This window comes from Equus quagga, chromosome 16, assembly GCF_021613505.1.
Source record: "Equus quagga isolate Etosha38 chromosome 16, UCLA_HA_Equagga_1.0, whole genome shotgun sequence".
Taxonomy (NCBI): Eukaryota; Metazoa; Chordata; class Mammalia; order Perissodactyla; family Equidae; genus Equus; species Equus quagga.
Window position 1 is genome coordinate 60,359,555 of NC_060282.1, and position 21,950 is coordinate 60,381,504.

General features: G+C 38.6%; 1 protein-coding gene across 1 annotated transcript in view; it reads left to right on the forward strand.

Moving 5' to 3' along the window:
- Nucleotides 1-21,950, forward strand: part of CLVS1 (clavesin 1) — a 163,882-nt gene that overhangs the window by 55,507 nt on the left and 86,425 nt on the right. The window contains exon 2 of the mRNA XM_046641927.1: nt 7,147-7,321. Coding sequence (XP_046497883.1) covers nt 7,147-7,321 — 175 coding nt within the window. The remainder of the gene's footprint in view (nt 1-7,146; nt 7,322-21,950) is intronic.

The following is a 21,950-nucleotide window of genomic DNA, read 5'->3' on the forward strand; positions in this document are numbered from 1 at the left end:
TCATTGTAGGTATACACACACACATGGTTTATACTCTTGTTCACCACAGAAACACAAACAAGGAAGAATCCTGGCAGATTGGAATTTGAGAGCTTTGGTTTCACTGTCATTTTGAATGGTTGATGTGAATACTTTGCATTCTTGTGTCTCTATCCAGAGATGGATGGGCCTGTCAGGTTTGGTCTAGAGAAACACAGCCTCTTACCTTCATGCTTTACTTGAGTGAGAGAACACTGTCTTCACCAATTTTGTTGCTATTTTCTCTCTACTAGCTCAAAATCAGGGCCCTGTCCTTAGACAGGAACATTGCTCTCTGTGTTCTGTCCTCAATAAGCAAATAGCTGAGTTGGAGGTGGGTTGGGGCTGAGGATGGCCGCCCCATACTCTTCCCATATATTGTTGTCATATTTGAGAAGACAAACATTTGAAATGACTATGCTTACTTTTCTAAAATATACACCATGTTAGTTGAGGGTCTGTGACCCAAACTGAGCCAAAAATTCAGAAAGAAAGCAATATACTTTAGCTTGCCCCTTATCTAAAACTCCACACATGGGAACTGATCCTCATGCGTTATGTTTGAATAATATTGAATACATTATTCATTGTTTCTGATGCTGAGGCTTTGAGAGACAGATATTCACATATTAGAACTAATAATAAATCAATAGGCAACTAATTATTCTGGTGTTACAAGGAATTATATATATTATATATATATATATATATATATATATATATTTTTTTTTTTTGAGGAAGATTAGCCCTGAGCTAACATCTGCCACCAATCCTCCTCTTTCTGCTGAGGAATACTGGCCCTGGGCTAACATTCATGCCCGTCTTCCTCTACTTTGTATGTGAGACGCCTGCCACAGCATGGCTTGACAAGCAGTGCATATGTCTCCACTGGAGATCCAAACCGGCGAACCCCAGGCCGCTAAAGCAGAATGTGCGAACTTAACTGCTGTGCCACTGGGCCGGCCCCAGGAATTATATTCTTAAGCTAACACCAGACCAAAAGTTTTCTTTACTGACAAGAATAGGATAAAATTAATAGAGATCAAAAATTAATTGCAAGGTTTTCTTTTCTTTCTTTCCTTTTGCATTCTTTCTTTCTTCCTCCTTCCTTTCTTCCCTGCTTTCTCCTTCCCTTTCTCCTCTTGATAGTATGAGCCAAATCAAACCATGTGAGGCAGGATTAAGTCCCAGGCTTCTGTTCTCTGGGTGATCATTCCCGCTGAGAAAAGTAATTGTCTAATTTGACTTTCCAGCTAACGTTCAGGGTAGTGAATTTAAGATGAAGCTCTTGCAAATATTAATTCTTACAGCAAAGCTAAACACTTTGGTTAGTATCTTCCTTGCACCTAATATTTTCAGAACTCAAATAATTTTTTAAATTTTCCTTGATTACCTCATTGATAAATATGAGTTCATTTGCCTAGATCCACAATGACACACAGAGACCGTCCAGCTAAAACCTGATTCACATAGGAATTACTAGAACCCTTTTAAGAAAATACCAAAATTCCCATTCCAGACCATTTTGCAAAGACTCTCAGCCCTGGAAGAGGAGAAAATAGGTTCTCTGGTACAGAACACAATTGAATTTTGCACATTTCCTATTGTCCTCCTGCCATCACCACCATGAAAGCAGTGTAACCAAGATGGGTAGCCCTATAATCTGTGCAAGTGGAAGACTGCCTCCTATTGGGATCTACTTTCCAATTTACAAACCTCCTTCACACATATCATGTTGCATAATTCTTGCAACAACCCTCTACATGGAGGACGAGGAAATTATCCTTGCCTAACTTTAGTCTTCCACACATGCTTGGTGTGTGGCAGAGCCAAGATGTCAAAGCCCTTGAGTACAGGATCTTTTGCCACTTGACCAAAAGAGGGTTCTTCCTATGTCCAGAGGCCAAAATGCGTCACAGAACTTGCAGAGGGAGCATGTGCTCCTCTCCATCTTGGCTCAGGCATCATTATCAGATAAGGGGCAAAGTATGCTCGGTAACTGGGAAAGCCATGCCATGGGTATTTTAGTCATTAACTTTGAAAGAAGCTTCAAATGGGATGAAGAGATAAAGAAGCAAGCTCAGATGCAATGTTTCTGCACGTATGAATAGGTATTTGGTAGTGCACTATCTGCAAAACTACTTTGTGGTTTAAGAGGGACCTTAAAAAATTCTGAAAAAAAAATTATAAACAATGATATTGAGTGTGAAGTTGAAAGTCAAGACAGAACTGGCCAAAGAGCTTTGACTACTAACATTAACAGACTTCTTACTATTATATGAAGAAAAGTTAGAATAGGATTATGCTCTGTGATTTCAGAATTGACTAAGAGGCTTCCACTGCTCCTTCTGAGAAACAGTGTCACTGGCAACCACATTGTATCTTTACGTGGTTATCTGATTGCATTTAGCCTCTTTTTTCTTACATGAATCTAGCCCTGGGATCTGTATTTGGGAATCTCCACTAAAAATTCAAAGCACAAAGGAGTTGCTTCTTGAAACTTAAATATCTTCTCATTGGTAAAAGACTTACTATTTTCCACTATTTTGTATCTCATGTGTATTACGCTGTTGACTTAGATTTTAAAGCCTTCGGTAACAATGTTGGGTGCTCAATTCATAAAAACATTAGTAGAACCTATGAATGAGTCACTATTCATAATCTCTAACTGCTCATAGTATAATAATGAACCCCCTGTAGATAAACTATTAATAAGTCCTAATTAATAAGAAATTATCCTTTTTTGGGAAAAGTTGAAGTTTTCTGTTTTCTGACAATAAATTCTTTACATTTCCTTGGCAATTTGCAGTTCACATAGTGCTTTCACATACATTATCATGTTTGAGCTTTTAATTATCAATCTAAAACTGATATAATCTAGAACTGATTATATAATTGCTACGCAAATTATAGAAAAGGGTTAAAGAAATGTAAATATCCATTTGTCACCTGTTAGTTCATTTTGATATAAGTGCTAAACTACACTGATAGAATTGTAATTGTAGACAATACAGAAAATATTTTTTTTCCTCTGGGTTATTTGAGTTAAACAATGTATAGTCTAAATGAGTTGGTAGAATGAAGAAATTCTGGAAATTTCTTCTTCTGTTCTCATTTCCACTATTTTCACGAAGTTGCTGAGTTCTTTACGACCATTTTGGTTTGCTTAGAAATCTTGTTAGGAGATTATGGAAACTTACCCTGGCAGATAACAAACTCTAGCAAGCACTGTTTTAAAAAAAATATACTTTTTATTTAGAACAATTTTATATTTACAGAATTATTGTGAAGATAACAAAGAGAGTTGCATCCAGTTTCCCTTATTATTAACATCTAATATTAGCATAGTATATTTATTACAACCAATGAACCATATTGATACATTATTAGTCACTGAAGTCTATACTTTGTTCAGATATTTTTAGTTTTTAACTCATATCCTTTTTCTTTCCCAGGAACCCATCTAAGACAACACATTACACGTAGTCTTCATGTCTCCTTAGGCTCCTCTAGGTGTGATAGTTTCTCAGACTTTCCTTGGTTTTATATGAACTCAACAATTTTGAGGGGTACTGGTCAGGTATTTTGTAGAATGTCCCTCAACTGGAATTTGTCTAATGTTTTCCTCTTGATTAATCTGGGGTTATGGTTTTCTGGAGGAAGATCACAGAGGTAAAGTGCCATTTTCATCACCATATCAAGGGTAACCACTATCAACGTGATTTATCCCTGTTGATGTTGACCCTAACCACCTCACTGAGGAAGTGTTTGTCAGGTGTATCCACTGTAAAGTTACTTTCTCCCCCCTTTCGATATTGTACTCTTTGGAAGAAAGTCACTATGCTCATTCCACACTTAACGAGTCGGGGGTTATGCTCCACTTCCTTGAGGGTGGAGAATTATGTAAAGTATTTGATCTGGTAGTATTTTAAATTGGAAAAAGCTGGGAAGATTTCATGGGCCAAAGAAGTCATAAATAGGAAAGAGGAGAAAGATGAGGAAATCCTAAGGTGTGAGGTGGGGTCACACTCCTCAACAGGGGTAAAGCCTCATCACTTGAGACACATTCCATTCAACTTTTCTGGGCCCATCCAGTTCCTCTGGGAAAGTGAAGCATTCGAACATTGGAGATTATATTGAAGTCCAGAATCCTTTTACTTTTCTCCTGGAATCATCTCATGAATATATTACTTCATTCACTGCCAATGCTTATCCTATAATAATAAAGTTCTGGTCTTAAAAATATGTAAAGTGGTTCCAGGCAGAATTCAGTATCTTTTCTTGGGAGTGGATACCAGAGGATATGTGATGGGAAGAGGTGCTATCTCTCATTTATGCAGGAGTAAAATGAGGTAGTGAGTAAGTGATTTGCTAAAGATCTTCATAATCAGTGATTTTTATCTTCATCATTCAACTAAAAGTGCTATCTCAAAACTCTCCAAAGATTTATATGTTGTCAGATACAATGTCCTTTCTCCTTCCTTATTCTCCTTTTCTTTATATTGCATTTGACTTGGTTAACTACCCCCTGGTATTGGATTGCTATTGCTGTGTAACAAACCATCCCCAAAGTCAGTGGCTTAAAAAAGCAATAATTTATTATTGCTCATGCATCTGTGGGGCACCTGGAGTTTATCTAGACTGGTTTTAGCTGCATGGCTCTGCTTCTTATGAAGATCTGCTAGTTGGCTGGGGAGTCACTGGTTTGTGTGTTTCTCATTCTTCTTTTCAGTCCAGCATATTAGCTGTTGCATGTTTTTAGCAAGGCAATGGCAGAAGACAAGAGAACAAGTAGTAACATCTGCAGAGTTTAAGAACTAGGCTTACAATTAGCATGTTGTCACTTTTGTCACATGCCATCAGTTAAAGCAAGTCACAAGGCTAAGTGGCAGGAAATATTCTATTGTCAATGAGGTCAACATATAGCTGATGTGTGGATGCTCAGATAAGTGAAGAACTGGGATCAGTAATGCAATCTCTTATACTCTTACTTCTTGAAACACTCTTTCCCACCTGTTTTTTCAAAACAAAATACTATTTTGATCCTCTCACCTTTTTTTCCCTTAATTCGTCTTCCTTCAACCTCAGTACTGTAAGTAGGTTTTACCTAAGGCTTGGTCTTTCAGTCCTTATTTTTCTCCATGTTTGTGCTCTTCCTAAGAAAGCTTATCCAGTATTAGATGCTCTAATTCCCTATGGTCATTTCCAGTCTTCCATTGAGCATTTCCATATTTCCATTTGGAACTGCCTAAACTCATAATCTTTGGTCCCATGTTCCACATAAATCAATGTTTCTTCCCAATATGAAGCTGTATCTCTAAAAACGACTTGGGGTTTTATATCATGTTTGCTGTGAATGAAAAAAAAACAAACAAAGCCCTAATGAGAGCTCATCCTACATTAACAAGAATTTGACATCTCTAAAAATTAAAGGAATTTATCTGAAAGAAAATAAGGATAAGAAGAGTATTAAAAACCATTTCCTATGAGAAGTGGTTAAAGTTACTAATAATTTTTTTTAATCTAGAGATTATATAGAGTTTCATGACTTCCATGTTTATATAATTGCAAGTGTGTGGTGTGGGAAGACCTGAGGTTTTTTATTTGTAGCAAAACTACACCCAATGCGTGGATTTGGGGAGCAAAGTTTTAGTTTGATATAAGGAAGAAACTTTTAGTAAGAATAACTGCACAGAAACAGAATGAAGTGATATTTTTATTTTTCACTTTTGTTACTCTGTTCTCCTGAAATGTCTTGCTCCCTATTCTCCCAATTATCCATCAAAATCCTATCCATCCTTCAAGGCTCATTCCATGCCTTCATCCGTTCATAAATTCTTCTATAACTACTAAAGTTTTATTAATCTCTTTCAAATCATGTTACTAATCTCCTACCCCATTTCAACTAAATTAAGGGCTCTTTGAAAGTAGAAATATGACATACTATTTTATAACTTCAGGTATGAAACACAATGCTGAGCTTATAACAGGCATTCAGTAAATTCTTACTTGTTTACTGCTCGATCACAGATTTCCCGAATTCTAATCTGGAATCCTTAGATTTGGTTAGAATTTGAGCCAGATTGAAATGGTCAAGAATCTGAGCAGTTTATGCTGATTTCACAAGAGGATATGGCTTCTGATTTTAATGATAGCCTGAAGGAAGTAATAGTTTTGGCATAACTTGGCATCCAAGCTTATATTTTCCTACTTACCAAAAAAAAAAAAAAAAAAAGAAAAATTCAATAAATTCAGTAATTTATAGATCCTTTAAGATCTTACATTTATAACTCAGATAATTTGTTGGGAGAATTACCAAAATGAATATGCCATCATTTTTTCATGTCTGAAAATTATTTAAAACAAAAATCAGCTGGTGAATGGGAATATATGACATTGGAGAAACACATACAACACTGGAGAACTGTCGCTCTAGTTTGTATTCAAGTCTGCCTGTTGTCATAGCTACTGATGTACTCAAAGCAATTTCCTTCCAAAATCATACTCTGTACACCTTCAATGAAAATAAGCTATTCTTCTTGCTGTATTCTTCTCTATCCATGAATTGAAGCTAAAAAAAAGCGTCGATTGCAGAGTCAATTGTTTTCACACTTTTAGCGAGATTTTAAACTTACTTACAAAAGGAATAAGAAGTTTAATCAAAATAAGTGTCTACGATTAAGGTCTCACCTCATTTGTTCAGCAATGCTTCATTAAGTAGCTAGGTACTGAGGACTCAGTTATGATTATGGTCCAGTCACTGCCCTAGAAAATATTAGAGCTCTGTGAGGGAGAGAGATGTGTAAGGGATGCATTTCAATGAAATGCAATCAGTGCTGTGGTGGAAGCAGAGCATAGAGACCCATGAACACAAAAGAGAGACACTTGGTAAAGTTTGAGGTGCTGGTGCAGTCAGATCAAAGAGATGCTTCCATCTAATTAGTCTCAAAGTATTGATCTATGAAATTTAGAAAATGTATGTCCTATCCCTTTGGGTACAGGACACTGATGTTACCCTGTAGGCTGGGCTCACAGAGCAGTGGAGCGAGGAGGCCAGCACTGTTACACACAAAGTGCCATCACCCACTAATACTCATGCACAGCCTCTCCTCTCTGCTCTGGCTGCAGGAACTCCTTCACAGACATCCTCCGTGCCATCCTGCTGTCGTTGGAAGTCCTTATTGAAGATCCGGAGCTTCAGATAAATGGTTTCATTTTAATTATAGATTGGAGTAATTTTTCCTTCAAACAAGCCTCCAAACTGACACCTTCAATCCTCAAACTGGCCATTGAGGGGTTGCAGGTATGTTCAACAATTGTACAGTACAAGACTCTGTGTGACAATGTAGTTTTTTCTTATTGCAACCAAAGTAATATTCGTCTTTTAGAGTGGAAAAAGAAAACTTAGATAAAATTCACCTGTGAATACTCTGTATTTTTACTCAGCCTGAGTTTAGATGTTTGTTTTTTTAATTAGCTTTCATTTTCATTAATAACTCTAAATTACTGTTACCACAGGCACAAATTACCTGCTGCAGCAATTACAAATAAAGCTCGGAGATGTTTAGCCCAACCCATCTGAGAGTTTGCAAAAATTAAATCTAGGAAACATCTTCTTTATGAGCATGTTCTATATAGAGGGGGGATGGGGACTTTCCAGGGTCTCTAGAAGCATCTTTGCACTCCCAGAAATGCATCCTGCGGATCCTCATTTCCCAGAATGCAATGTGCAGGTCTTTGTACTAAAACAGATCACTTCAGTGTAAACAAAGGAAGCGATGAAACTCTGCGTCCTGTTTGTATGGCCACTTGTCAAAACTTTGGGAGGGGGGTTTTGTGCTGTGTGGAGGTTAGTCAGTCTCTTGAGGTCCCTTCTACTTTTAAGGACCAGCGATTCTGTGAAAACAAACTCAGAGAGCTGATGCTGCTTAGCTTCCTGGTAATACATTATTATAGGACAAAGGTAAAGGCAGGAGAAAGTCAAATACCATATGATCTCACTCATAAATAGATGATAAAAACAACAACAATCACGTAGAGACAGAGATGGGATTGGTGGTTACCAGAGGGGAAGTGGGGGAGGGAGGAGGGCGAAAGAGATTATTAGGCACATGTGTGTGGTGATGGATGATAATTAGTCTTTGGGTGGTAAACACGATGTAATCTACACAGAAATCAAAATATATGATGTACACCTGAAATTTATATAATGTTATAAATCAATGTTACTGCAATTAAAAAACAACAGTAAAGGCAGAGTTCAGAAAGATTTAGAATCAGCATAGGTAAAACTCATGTCCCTTCTTAATTTTATAGGAAAATTGACTCAATGGAGTGACCCCTGCCCCTAGAGATGGCAGTTATATGCTGCTGTGCAAATAGAAAAATATTTGCTAATTCTCAGATCAAGCAGCCATTACTTAACGCTCTTCAGAGTGCAAGATGAGGAAACGCATTTCGGTCGCTCATCATACTCTGGTGTGATGAGCCACTGGTGGGTCTGTTTCTTAAACTGTGGCTTATTCATATTTGGCCCCCAGCAAATATCTAGCACCTAGTGGGCCTCTGATAAACATGTGTTTATTGGATGGATCTTAGTTTATTGAAAGAGCTCCTTATTTCAAGAGGAGGAAATGTAGAGCAGGCATTTCAGAAGAGGAGGAATAAATACACACTTTTCCAGGAATGCCACATTATCCTGTGTGGCCACATCATGCAGTGTATTGGGGGCATTTTTAAAGCAACATTTTTAAGTTGCTTTCGCATTTCAATCTGCATTCCTGCCTTGACTTAAAACTTCCAGTCACAGACTCATATGTCCTTTACTATCAACCATTTTCTCTTAGCAGTAACTTCTTTACCATCCTCTCACCTAAGCCTCTGAACATTTGATCTCTCTCTCCTTAAAGCTGTTATCAAAGGGAGTTTTAAAGTAAGCTGCAAGGTTTATTTCGTGCCCTATAATTATGCTGACCATATTTCCAGGATTTTCTGTGGTAGTACAAGCTTCATTTAGTTTTACCTTTTTTAAAAAAGATAATTCATTACATATTTAAGTAACTGTAATTCAAATTTTATGTATTTGTAAGTTTTCTTCATAAGTCGGGAAGGAAAATGTCCTTTATCTATCCCTGTGTTCCAATTTTTCTTTCTGAAAACTTGTGGATTATACATTATGTCCTTTGCCAACTTCGCTAGGCTGGTGTGGGTCTTACCAAGTTAACGCACATGAATGTGTTTTAAAAGGTAAAGCTATAAATATTCTTGTAAGCTACTTTTACAAGAAATACTGCATGACCTTTTGTGGGGCAAGGTAGGTCACATCTTGGCCTTCAATTTTCACGTACGAGGCTCCAGGATGAATTTTGCAATGTACTACCCCTCCAGCTAAGGAATAGCCTCTACTGGGAGAGGGGGAGATGCATGAGGACAGGGTCAGACTGGAGAAAAGGTACACCCTCCAGTCATCTCACAGAGCAATGGCCTGGCTATATAAAGCGAGATAAACTCCCTTTACTGTGGGAAAGCATCAGGCCATGCTGGAGTCAGGCTCTCTGAATTGAGATGCAGCTTTTTCTGCAAACTCTACCTGCCCAGGCCTTGAAGACCTGGGAGCCCTTGGAAAGCTGTAGTCCTCCTACCAGGAGAAGGAAGCCAGTGATCCCAGGGGAGTCTGAGCTTGGGTGCAGCTCCTCCATCTAGGATACAGACTTCCTGTACCATTTAGTTTGTTGTCTTGGCAACTGTGAAGAAGCCCGCAGGTCACTGCAGACAGTTCTGCTCTTGCCCCACAGTGGGTAGTCAGCTCTGGCCAGCTGCTGGCAACTTCTCGCTCCAGGCTATCCTCTCTCAGGCTTTGGGGACATTCAGATACCATGGTCACCCCACCACTGGCTGTCCTAGTGACCTTTCTTCATTGCAGGGATTGTTTTCATCCCTAGTGTAGCCATTAACCCTTTTTGATGTTTTAAAATAGTGATAACTGGTACTAAGCAGAATTCATGCCTTTGTGGTCACACTGTTGTACAAGGAGGGTCTCATCCGGATCTTCATTTTTCAGCCATGAAGATTCAAGATAAATTTCATGATACCACTGGCATGGGTGAAGGCATAGACTTTAGTGGAGAGAAGGAAAGCTATATAAAGTCAGTGTCAGTGAGAGAAGAGAAACCACTGCTCTTCCTTCCTCCTCTGCTCCCTCAGAGAGGCCTGAAGAGGTCTGGTGTCTGCCTACATGTGAGACATTGCAGGGGAGGGAGGTTCTTTGTCTAGTGAAGAGAACGTGCTGTCTCTCCTCTCATGCCTTTTATAGGGTAGATGTGACAAAGTCGCCTTGTCAAGGGGAATAATCTGACCACTTTTGTGCTAGGCCGTTTGGTTTGGGGTTTAAGCTGCTTATAGGTGTTGCCTAGTATTACCTGCTGCTCACCCTCCTGAGAATTTGGGGCCCTGGGATATGACAGCTCTTCTCCCCCACTAGGTAATACAACAACTCCCGCAGAGAGAAGGGGGTGGGTGCCCACTGTTCAGGCAGTGAGAATTTAGGGTCATTTTTGGTCAGTTCCATGCCTTGCATCACAACCTAGTTCCAGAACACTGAGTTTTAGCCCTATTACCTCTGTTATTAGTTCTCCAAAAAGGCAGTCAGTCATTCAACAAGAACTTCTATTACTACTTGTTGCAGGTTCAGTTCTCCAGGGAGCAGATTCTCACACGGAGATTGACATGCAGGAGATTTATTAGGCAGTGCTCTTGGGGTCAACACTCGTAGAAGGGAAGCCAAGGAAGAAAGTTTGCCAGCAGGAAAAGTTAAGCTGGGATTCAGTCATTTGCAGTGAAAGCCTCAGGTGTTCTGAAGCTGAGATGATCCTCAGAGTCATCCCTGATTGGGACCATGGGGCTGGGCCTTTGTAGTCTCACATTGTTCAGTCATTGTGTGCAGGCTTCCCGGGGGAGTGGTTGCGAGCTTTGACAAAGTGGTTCTCTTCAACTAGAGGTTCCCAAGGCACTGTTATTTGAGAACTCTCTCCTGGCCACATGCCAGCAACTGGGGAATAAATCCTCAGTTCTGAAGGAGGCCTGGAAGTATATCAGAATGTCTACTGCAATAAGCAAAAGATATTTGGAATATCCTATGATGTCATGTCAAGGATCTGCCTTTATTCTGAATCTGAATGTTTAACTGCTTTTTTCTTGGCTGCATACACTCCCAATTAATCCCAAAGTGGAAGTGATGCCAAGCAATAGAGATGGGCACTGGGCTAGCAACTTGGTGACAGTCCTCTATTTGGGCCTAGCAGTTGTGTTTCTATACTTCAAAAGGTAATTGTGTATATTCAACCGATCTTTGACAAAGGAGCAAAGGCAATACAAAGGAGCCAAGATAGTCTTTTCAAAAAATGGTGCTGGAACAACCAGATATCCACATGCAAAAAAGTGAATCTAGACACAGACCTTACACCCTTCACAAAAATTAACTCAAAATGGATTCCAAACCTGAATTTAAGATGCAAAACTATAAAACTCCTAGAATATAACGTAGAGAGAACCTATGTGACCTTGAGTAAAGTGATGACTTTTTAGATACAACACCAAAGGCACAATACAGAAAAGAAATAATTGATAAGCTGGACATCATCAGAATTAAAAACTTCTGCTATGCAAAAAATAATGTCAAGAAAATGAGAAGACAAGCCACAGACTAGGAGAAAATATTTGCAAAAAACATATCTGATAGAGGGCTGTTATCTATATACAAGGAACTCAAAATTCAACAATAAGTAAACAAACAATCCAATTAAAATATAGCCCGAAGATCTTAACAGACTCTTCACCAAAGAAGATAAACAGATGGCAAATGAGCATATGAATAGATGCTCCACATCATATGTCATCAGGAAAATGTAAATTAAAACAACAATGAATTACCACTGCGTAACTAGCAGAATGGCCAAAATCCAGAACACTGACACCACCAAAAGCCGACAAGGACGTGGAGCAACAGGAACTCTCATTCATTACTGGTGAGAATGCAAAATGGTCCAGCCACTTGGAAGACAAATTTGGTGGTTTCTTACAAAGCTAAACATACTCTTGCCATATGATCCAGCAGCTGTGCTCCTTGGTATGTACCCAAAGGAGATGAAAACTTATGCACACCCAAATGTTTCCAGCAGCTTTATTTAGAATAACCAAGACTTGGAAACAACCAAGAAGTCCTTCAGTAGGTGAATGAATAAATAAACTGTGGTACATCCAGACAATGGAATATTATTATTCAGTGCTAAAAAAAAAATGAGTTATAAAACTATGAAAAAAACTTAAATGCATATTACTAAGTGAGAGAATATGAATCGGCTACATACTGTATGATTCCAACTATATGACATTCTGGAAAACGCAAAGCTAGGGAGACTGTAAAATGATCAGTTGTTGGCAGCAGTCGGAGGCAGGGGCAGGGAGGAATGAATAGGTGCAGCACAGAGGATGTACAATACCATAATGATGGATACTTGTCATTATACATTTGTCCAAACTCATAGAATGTACAACACCAAGAGTGAACAGTAATGTAAACTATGGACTTTGGGCGCTTATGATGTGTCAGTGTAGGTCCATCAATTACAACAAATATCCCACTCTTGTGGAGAATGTTGATAATGGCGGAGGCTACACATGTGTGGGAGAAGGGGATATATGGGAAATCTCTGTATCTTCCTCTCAGTTAGCTATGAATCTAAAACTGCTCTAAAAAAATAAAGTCTTAATAAAAAATGGCAATTATACTGCCTCTGACAAAAATCATCAAAAAAATGTGATGTGCATAGAAATTTGGTTATTCACTTCATAGGGTGAACTGAGTTATAATAAAAATCATATATAAAACTACTCTTTAAGCGATCATCAGATTTTTACATCAAAAGTTACCCTGCATCAGCCAATCATGAAGTTCTAATAATGCATGTACTATATATTCCTCCCGTTAGAGAAATGCTTTGAGGAAATGTCATTATTTAGAATATTAAGTTGTCCCAGTTACATAAATATTCTATGAATATTATTAGTTCAAAGAACTTTAGTTAAAATACTAATTTTGGGAATGCCTGGAAGTCATTTTCTTTTACTCTGCCTTTTGATCTCTTAAACGTGGTCAATAGCGTCTAAAAAAGCTGTCGTATCTGTTCATTACAACTTGTTTAAATTTTAATCAATTTTAAAGTAATATTTATGCCACCATTTTAATACAGCACAGCATTGTTCTCAATTCTGCTAGGGAGTTCTGGCAGAATGAGCAACATGCTGAAGTCCTGCTTTTGAGTTTTGTATTGTTTCCAAAATCAATTTTTGGAATCATTTCTTATAAATCACTGCAGCTCTGCCATTACAATCAACACACGGCATCTATCAATGTTCAGCCAACCCAGACACTCAAAGAGCTTACTGTGCTGACGTGTTTTACTTAGGAAGAGCTATAGCCTTGTCCCCTAGGCTGTTTATAAAATGTTTGATTCCTTTAAGGACCCAGACATTTGTCAAGGATTTAGAGATGCTTAACTTTTCACTCACTAGAAGAGATCTAGGCAGCACACTTTTTTTTCCCCCTCATTTCTGTGCTTACGTCATTATCGTCTGGCCAATCAGACAATTTATCAGTTCATTAACTCTTCATCCAAGGTTGACTGCATGACCTTTATTGTTGTTGTTAAAGGCAGTTGTATATATTTATAAATATATAAACTTTATATATTTATATCAACTTTGATTCAAACTCTCCCAATGGCTTTGCGCCAGTCTAGTGGAAAAGGAGGCCGATTGCTTTTCCAACTCTTAACCCAAAGGTGACTTGGGGTGATGGTCAGAGGCTCAGCCAACTGTGCATCATCTGTCTCCTGAGCAGCCCTTCTTGTTACACCATTTCAGACTTTCATCCCCTCTCTCTAGGCTCCTTCCTACATTCTACTTTTTCACCAATTTTCCAAAACATAAGATATATTCACTTGCCCATGGGGAATCCAAAGTGCCGTATTCACTTGAAAAATTAGAACAGTAAAAAGTCCGTCAAGTCAGTGGGCACGTGACAGTTTCCGAGTGTAAATGAATGGATAGTGTGATCAGAAATGTGCAAAGGGAAGTTGGGCAGATGCATTTAAAGTTAGTAGTAGATTCACACCCAATCAACAGTCCATAAATCAGATATGCAGACATACTGCCTCATGGTGTATTCATTCAACATCAAATGTGAGTCAGGCACTCTTCTAAACAGGATTACGGCAGAGGACAAAGCTGATCTGGCTTCCTCAAGCTCATATTCTAGGGCTTTGTTACACAAAGTGTATTCCAACCAACAATATCAGCATTACCAGTAGCTGGTTAGAAATGCAGACTCTCAGGCCCTCCTCCAGACCTACTGAATTAGAATCTGCATTTCAAGGAGTTCTCTGGGTGATCTGCGTGCACGTTAAAGTTGGAGAAGCACCGCTCTACACATGGTATTGCAATAGAAAGCAATGGATCTTGATTTTAATTAAAATGCGTCAGACTCCCTTGGAGGGCTTGTTACAACCCAAATCACCAGACCCCACTCCCAGAGCTTCTGATTCTGTAGATCTGGAGCAGAGCCCATGAGTTTACCCTTAAAAAACATTCCAAGGTGATGCTGATACTGCTGGTACAACCACACTTTTGTGTAGGTGAGAGCAGAGCCCAATTATCTGGGCTTCAATCCTGTGTGTGCCACTTAAAGACCTGAAGCAAGTCATTTATTTCTCTAGGTTTAGTTTCGCCATCTGTAATATGTGGTGTCATAACGGTACTACCTCATAGGTTTATGGTAGAAATTAAATAGCACATGAAAAGTGCCTGGGCCCTAGTCACTGCTCACGGAGTGATGGAGTGTTTTTGAAAGAATGAAAAGGCCAGCCCTTACCCGTGGCCTCCTGTGGTTCTGATGCACAGAATTAAATGAAATTGCTCTCTCTTGCCCCACTTTTGTAAGTTTGGATCCCTGAAAATTAGACACCACTAGCCTGTTCACTGTCCCTGAACGAGAGAGCTCCCTATTCCTGATCACCTTATTTAACGACTTGGGCCTGAATTGGTGTCACTTGCTCAGGCTGTGGCACTTGAAGTGCCTTTTCTATTTGTGTGGTGTGATCTTTTTAACTACCACTGAACAGTTCACTCCCAATGCCTTTGCAGTTGGGTGATTAATGAGGTCGAAATTCACCTCTTTCATCCTGTAAGATTCTTCAGCAGTAATATTTACGATGTCTTTTGTTGATCCTTACAGTTTTCATGTATTAAAGAATATTAGATAGGAACAGAATGAAGGAAAAGGATATTTATATCTTGCCAAGAAGATTCTTAATTCATTTCTTTCTGAACACTCCAGGTTTCCTTGAATAGCACTTTCTTTCTATACAAACTACTTTCTACCTTCTCCAGCCACAAAGCTGTAATTGTGAATTTGCAGTATGTTATTATGGAAATATTAGAGGATAAAATGTCTCCTTTAATGCTCTACTTTGTTAAGTATCAATTAAAATCAGGAAGATAATTAGGGCTAATGACACTCTGGTGATCTTGATGGTAGACAATACAGCTCATTTAAAACAGTTCCAATTAAATAGGTCTATCTCTGGCATATTTTTAATAAATGGTTTTCCTGGACTCTCATGCATTATACACCTAGCCAATGCTCTGATTCATCCACTCAAAAAACAATTGCTAAGCCTTTACTTTGAATCAGTCACAAAAGTAAACAGATACAGTCTCTGCTCTCAAGAGGTCACAGTTCAAAGGGAGGAAGACCTATAAACAAATGGTGAAAATGATGTAGCACATGTGGCAAGGGAGATAAGCAGCAAGTTAATAAAATCCCAATCCAGGCAGGGGAGTTAGGAATGGCATCCTGGGTGAGGCCACACCTCAGCTGATTCTTAGCAGATGAATGTGGAATAGCCAAATGACGGCAGAATAGAAGAAATTTCAGGCAGAGGAGATAATATGGGCAAAGATGCAGAGGCAAGACATAGCTTAATAAGAGAGAGAAACAGAATTAATTTCATATTCCTGGAGTGCACAAGGGCCATGCTAAGGAGTTTGATCTCTTCCTGCAGACGTTGGGGGCCACTGAACATATTGAATCAGGATGGCAACACAGATTTATATTTCACATGGGATTAATTTGGTGGGTAAGAGCAGGGAAGATTTAAAGGCAGGGGAACCAATTAGAAGGCAACTGCAATAATCCAAGTAGGAAATAATAAGAGTCTAAACTAGAGTAATAGAAATGATTAGATAACTAAAGAAGTAAAATAAAGCAATGCTTGGACACTTGAGAGTGAGAAGTGGTGGAGGAGGAGTCAAGGATGAAAGTTAGGTGTGGAGCTAGGGTGAAGAGTGGGTGGTGGTGCCAACCAATAGATCATGCAGATGGGAATGGGCAAGTGTGGGGAGATAATGAGATTACTTAAGTGTTGGATATGTTGAGTTTAAGAGCATGTGGGATATTTTAATAGTTTACATTAAGTCTGAGCTGAGGGGAGAGGCTCAGCTTGTAGACTTGATCTACAGAGTAGGTGGTATTTGAAATCATAGGAAAGGAAAAGATCATTCAGAGAAAAACTACAGACTGAGGAACTATGACTGAGAAAAGAATCCAAGTGAAGAGCAACATAAATGAACAAGTTAGAAGAAAAGGAGCCCACAAAGGAGGGGGTTGAGGTGGGGAGCTATGAGAGAATCAGGAGCTCATCTCCTGATGGACATTAAGGGGATGGGGCTTCCAGGAGGAAAACCATTTCAGTGTAGTGATGGGAAAAGTATCAGGAGGGCTCTGGTTTGAGGAGGGAGGTGGAGAAAGGGAGATAACTCTATCAAGAAATATGTCCCTCAGACACTCCACCAAGAAGACATAACAGTTATAAATACCTATGCATCCAACACAGGAGCACCAAAGTACATAAAGCAACTATTAACAAACATACTAGGAGACATTAACAACAGCACAACAATAGTATAGGACCTCAATACTCCACTCACGTCAATGGATAGATCATCCAGACAGAAAGTCAGGAAAGAAACAGCAGAATTAAATGAGAAACTAGACCAGATGGATTTAATAGATATATAGAGAACACTACATCCAAAAACAGCAGAATGCTCATTCATCTCATGTGCACATGGAACATTCTCAAGGATAGACCATATGTTGGGAAACAAGGCAAGCCTCAATAAATTTAAGAAGATTGAAATCATATCAAGCATCTGTTCCAACCATAATGCTATGAAACTAGAAATCAACTATAAGAAAAAAGCTGGGAAAGTGACAAAGATGTGGAGACTAAACAACAAGCTACTGAACAACCAATGGATAAAGGAGATATCAAAAAATATCTGGAGACAAATGAAAATGAAAACATACCATACCAACTCATATGGGATGTAGCAAAAGCAGTACTAAGAGGGAAATTCATCACAATACAGGCTCACCTTAACAAACAAGAAAAATCCCAAATAAGCAATCTCAAACTACACCTAACTGAATTAGAAAAAGAAGAACAAAGAAAGCCCAAAGTCAGCAGAAGAAGGGAAATAATAAAAATCAGAGCAGAACTAAGTGCAATTGAAACAAAATAGACAGTAGAAAGGATCAATGAAACAAAGAGCTGGTTCTTTGAGAAGATAAACAAAATTGAAAAACCCTTAGCCAGACTTACAAAGGAAAAAGGAGAGAAAGCTTAGATAAATAAAATTAGAAATGAAAGAGGAGAAATCACACAGATACCACAGAAATACAAATGATGATAAGAGAATACTATGAAAAGCTATATGCCAACAAATTGGACAATCCAGAAGAAATGAGTAAATTCTTAGACTCTTACAACCACCCAAAGCTGAATCCAGAAGAAACAGATACTCTGAATAGACCAATCACAAATAAAGAGATTGAAACAGTAATCAGATGCACCCCAAAAAATAAAAGTCCAGGACCAGATGGCTTCCCTGGTGAATTCTACCAAACATTCAAAGAAGATTTAACACCTATCCTCCTCAAACTATTCCAAAAAATTAAAGAAAATGGAACACTTCCTAACACATTCTACAAAGCCAACATTACCCTGATACCAAAGCCTGACAAGGACAACACAAAAAAGGAAAACTACAGGCCAATATTGCTGATGAACATAGATGTAGAAATCCTCAACAAAATATTGGCAACCCGAATACAGTAATACCTCAAAAAGATCATATACTATGATCAAGTGGGATTTATACCAGGGACACAGGAATGGTTCAACATCTGCAAGTCAATCAGTGTGATAAACCACACTAACAAAATGAGGAATAAAAACCACATGATCATCTAAATAGATGCAGAGAAAGCAATTGACAAGATCCAACAGCCATTTATGATAAAAAATTCTCAACAAAATGTGGATAGAAGGAAATTACCTCAACATAATGAAGGCCACATATGAAAAACCCACAGCCAACATCATACTCAATGGGGAAAACCTGAATGCCATCCCTCTGAGAACAAGAACAAGACAAGGATGCCCACTTTCACCACTCATATTCAACATTCTACTCGAGGTTTTGGTCAGAGCAATTAGGCAAGAAAAAGGAATAAAAGGAATCCAAATAGGAAATGGAGAAGTGAAACTCTCACTGTTTGCAGACAACATGATCTTATATATAGAAAACCCCAAAGAATCCACTGGAAAACTATTAGAAATAATCAACAACTACACTAAAGTTGCAGGGTACAAAATCAGCTTACAAAAATCAGTTGCATTTCTATACTCTAATAATGAACTAACAGAAAGAGAACTCAAGAATACAATCCTATTTACAATTACAATTGTAAATACAATCCAATTTACAATACAACAAGAAGAATAAAATATCTAGGAATGAATTTAACCAAGGAGGTGAAAGACCTATACAATGAAAATCATAAGACATTATTGAAAAAAATCAATGATGACATAAAGAAATGGGCAGATACTCCATGCACGTGGATTGGAAGAATAAACATAGTTAAAATGTCCATACTACCCAAAGCAATCTACAGATTCAATGCAATCCCAATCAGAATCCCAGTGACATTCTTCATGGAAACAGAACAAAGAATCCTCAAATTTATCTGGGGCAACAAAAGACCCTGAACAGCTAAAGCAATCCTGAGAAAAAAGAACAAAGCTGGAGGCATTACAATCCCTGACTTCAAAATGTACTACAAAGCTATAGTAATCAAAACAGCATGATACTGGCACAAAAACAGACACACAGATCAATGGAACAGAATTGAAAGCCCAGAAATAAAACTGCACATCTATAGACAGCTAATCTTTGACAAAGGTGCTAAGAATATACAATGGAGAAGAGATGGTCTCTTCAATAAATGGTGTTGGGAAAACTGGACAGACACACGCAAAAGAATGAAAGTAAATCACTATCTGACGCCATACACAAAAATAAACTCAAAATGGGTCAAAGACTTGAAGGTAAGACCTGAAACCACAAAACTTCTGGAAGAAAATATATGTAGTACACTGTTTGATATCTATCTTAAAAGCATCTTTTCGAATACCATGTCTTCTCGGACAAGGGAAACAAAAGAAAAAATAAACAAGTGGGACTTCATCAGACTAAAGAGCTTCTGCAAGGCAAAGGAAACCAGGATCAAAACAAAAAGACAGCCCACGAATTGGGAGAAAATATTTGCAAATCACATATCCAACAAGGGGTTAATCTCCATGATATACAAAGAACTCATACAACTGAGCAATTCAAAAACAAACAAGCCGATCAAAAAATGGGCAAAGGATATGAACAGACATTTCTCCAAAGAAGATGTACAGATGGCCAATAGGCACATGGAAAGATGTTCAACATCACTAATCATCAGGGAAATGCAAATCAAAACTACACTAAAATATTACTTTATACCTGTTAAAATAGCTATAAACATTGACAAAAAAAATAACAAATGTTGGAGAGGTCGTGGAGGAAAGGGAACCCTCATACACTGCTGGTGGGAATGCAAACTGATGCAGCCACTATGGAAAACAGTATGGATATTTCTCAAAGAACTAAGAATAGAAATACCATATGACCCAGCTATCCCATTACTGGGATATCTGTCAAAAGAACTTGAAATCAACAATTCAAAGTGACTTATGCACCCCTATGTTCATTACAGCATAATTAACAACAGCCAAGACAGGGAAGTAACCCAAGTGCCCATCAACCACTGATTGGATAAAGAAGATGTGGTCTATATATAAAATGGAATACTATTCAACCATAAAAATAAGACAAAATCGTCCCATTCGCAACAACATGGATGGAGCTGGAGGGTATTATGTTAAGCGAAATAAGCCACACAGAGAAAGACAAACACCATATGATTTCACTCATATGTGGAAGATAAACACACAGACAAAGACAACAGTCCAGTGGTTACCTGGGGAAGGGGATTGGGGTGGGCACAGGGAGTGAAGGGGAGCACTTATATGGTGACGGACAAGAAATAACGTACAAGTGAAATTTCACAATGTTGCCAACTATTATGAACTCATTTAAAAAGAAGAGGAATATGTTCCTCAGACCACAGCAGGTGGGTGGATAGAGCAGAGAGAGCAGGAACATGGTAGTGGAAGAAGTATTCCATCTTACTTTTTTGTCAGACAACTTTTTCAGCAAAGGAATATATTAAGGGCCTTTGCACAGCTGTGGAAGCTCAGTCTTGACAAAGAATTGACTTTTGCAAATTGTTTAGTTCCAGGTTAACATTTCTCAGTGAACCAAAGAAGACATCTCTGCTGCTCATTATTATGAAAGGAAGTGTGACATGGCTATCCAGGGACTCAGTTATGACTATATTATATATTTACAGAAATATGGACTACTACAAGTTTCTAGTCCTGTCAGCATCCTAGGGGACCTGGTGTCACAGATTTAAGCAGTATTCAGCATTCTTAAAGGGCCCCCTGTTGAAATAACCTGTGTGGTACACCTTGCCCTGCACAATCCACATTCTCTGGTGATTAAACCATGGGCATTGAAATAATACACATTGCCAAAGAATCAGTCAGAGCTCTTTGGTTTTATGAAATAGAAAAACAACTCAAATCTGGCTCAAGCAAAACAAAAATGGGGGTGGGAGGCATTTACATGACAGAAAAGTTCAGAGCTACACTATCTTCCAGGCTCAGCTCAATCTGGAGTTGACGTTGAAACAGTGCCTTAAGATCTCAGTCTTACTTTCTCTGTCCATCTCTCAGTTACACTTTCTCTGTATTAACTTCATTTGCAGACAGGGTGATGATGGAGACTCTGACAATTCCAAGTACAGATGACCTCTGGTGTCTGCATTCTTGGCTTGATGGGTGCTCTGGACAGAACAGATGATGAGCCCCCCCAAGGTGCTACATCTGAACCACATAGACTAAGAATATTGGAGGAGTGGCCCCCAAAAAGTTGCAGGAAAACGACAAAAATTTTCACTTAGAAACATAAGGTAGAAAATAAGAGGCAAGTTTTCTTGCAATTCTCTACTTGCTATCCAATGTAGCCACTAGGAATTAGGAAGTTGAGTTTTGTTTCTGTTTGGCAGCTAATTCCATGGGTAACCTTGGGAAAATGACAATACTTCTAGACTTAAGGTTCTTCATCAGCAAAGGCCAACGGGGTTGGCCTATAGCAGTGGTTCTGAAACTGTATCATACATCAAAATTGCAGAAAGCTTGTTAAAACGCTGATTAGAAGGTCTCAACCTTGGAGTATCTCTTTCAGTATGTTGGGGGTGGATGAGTGAGAATTAGAATTTCCAAGTTCTCAGGTGATCCTGATATGCTGGTCCAGGGACCACTCTGACGACATCAGACTAGATAATTTCTTTCAACCCTTTTTATCACATAATG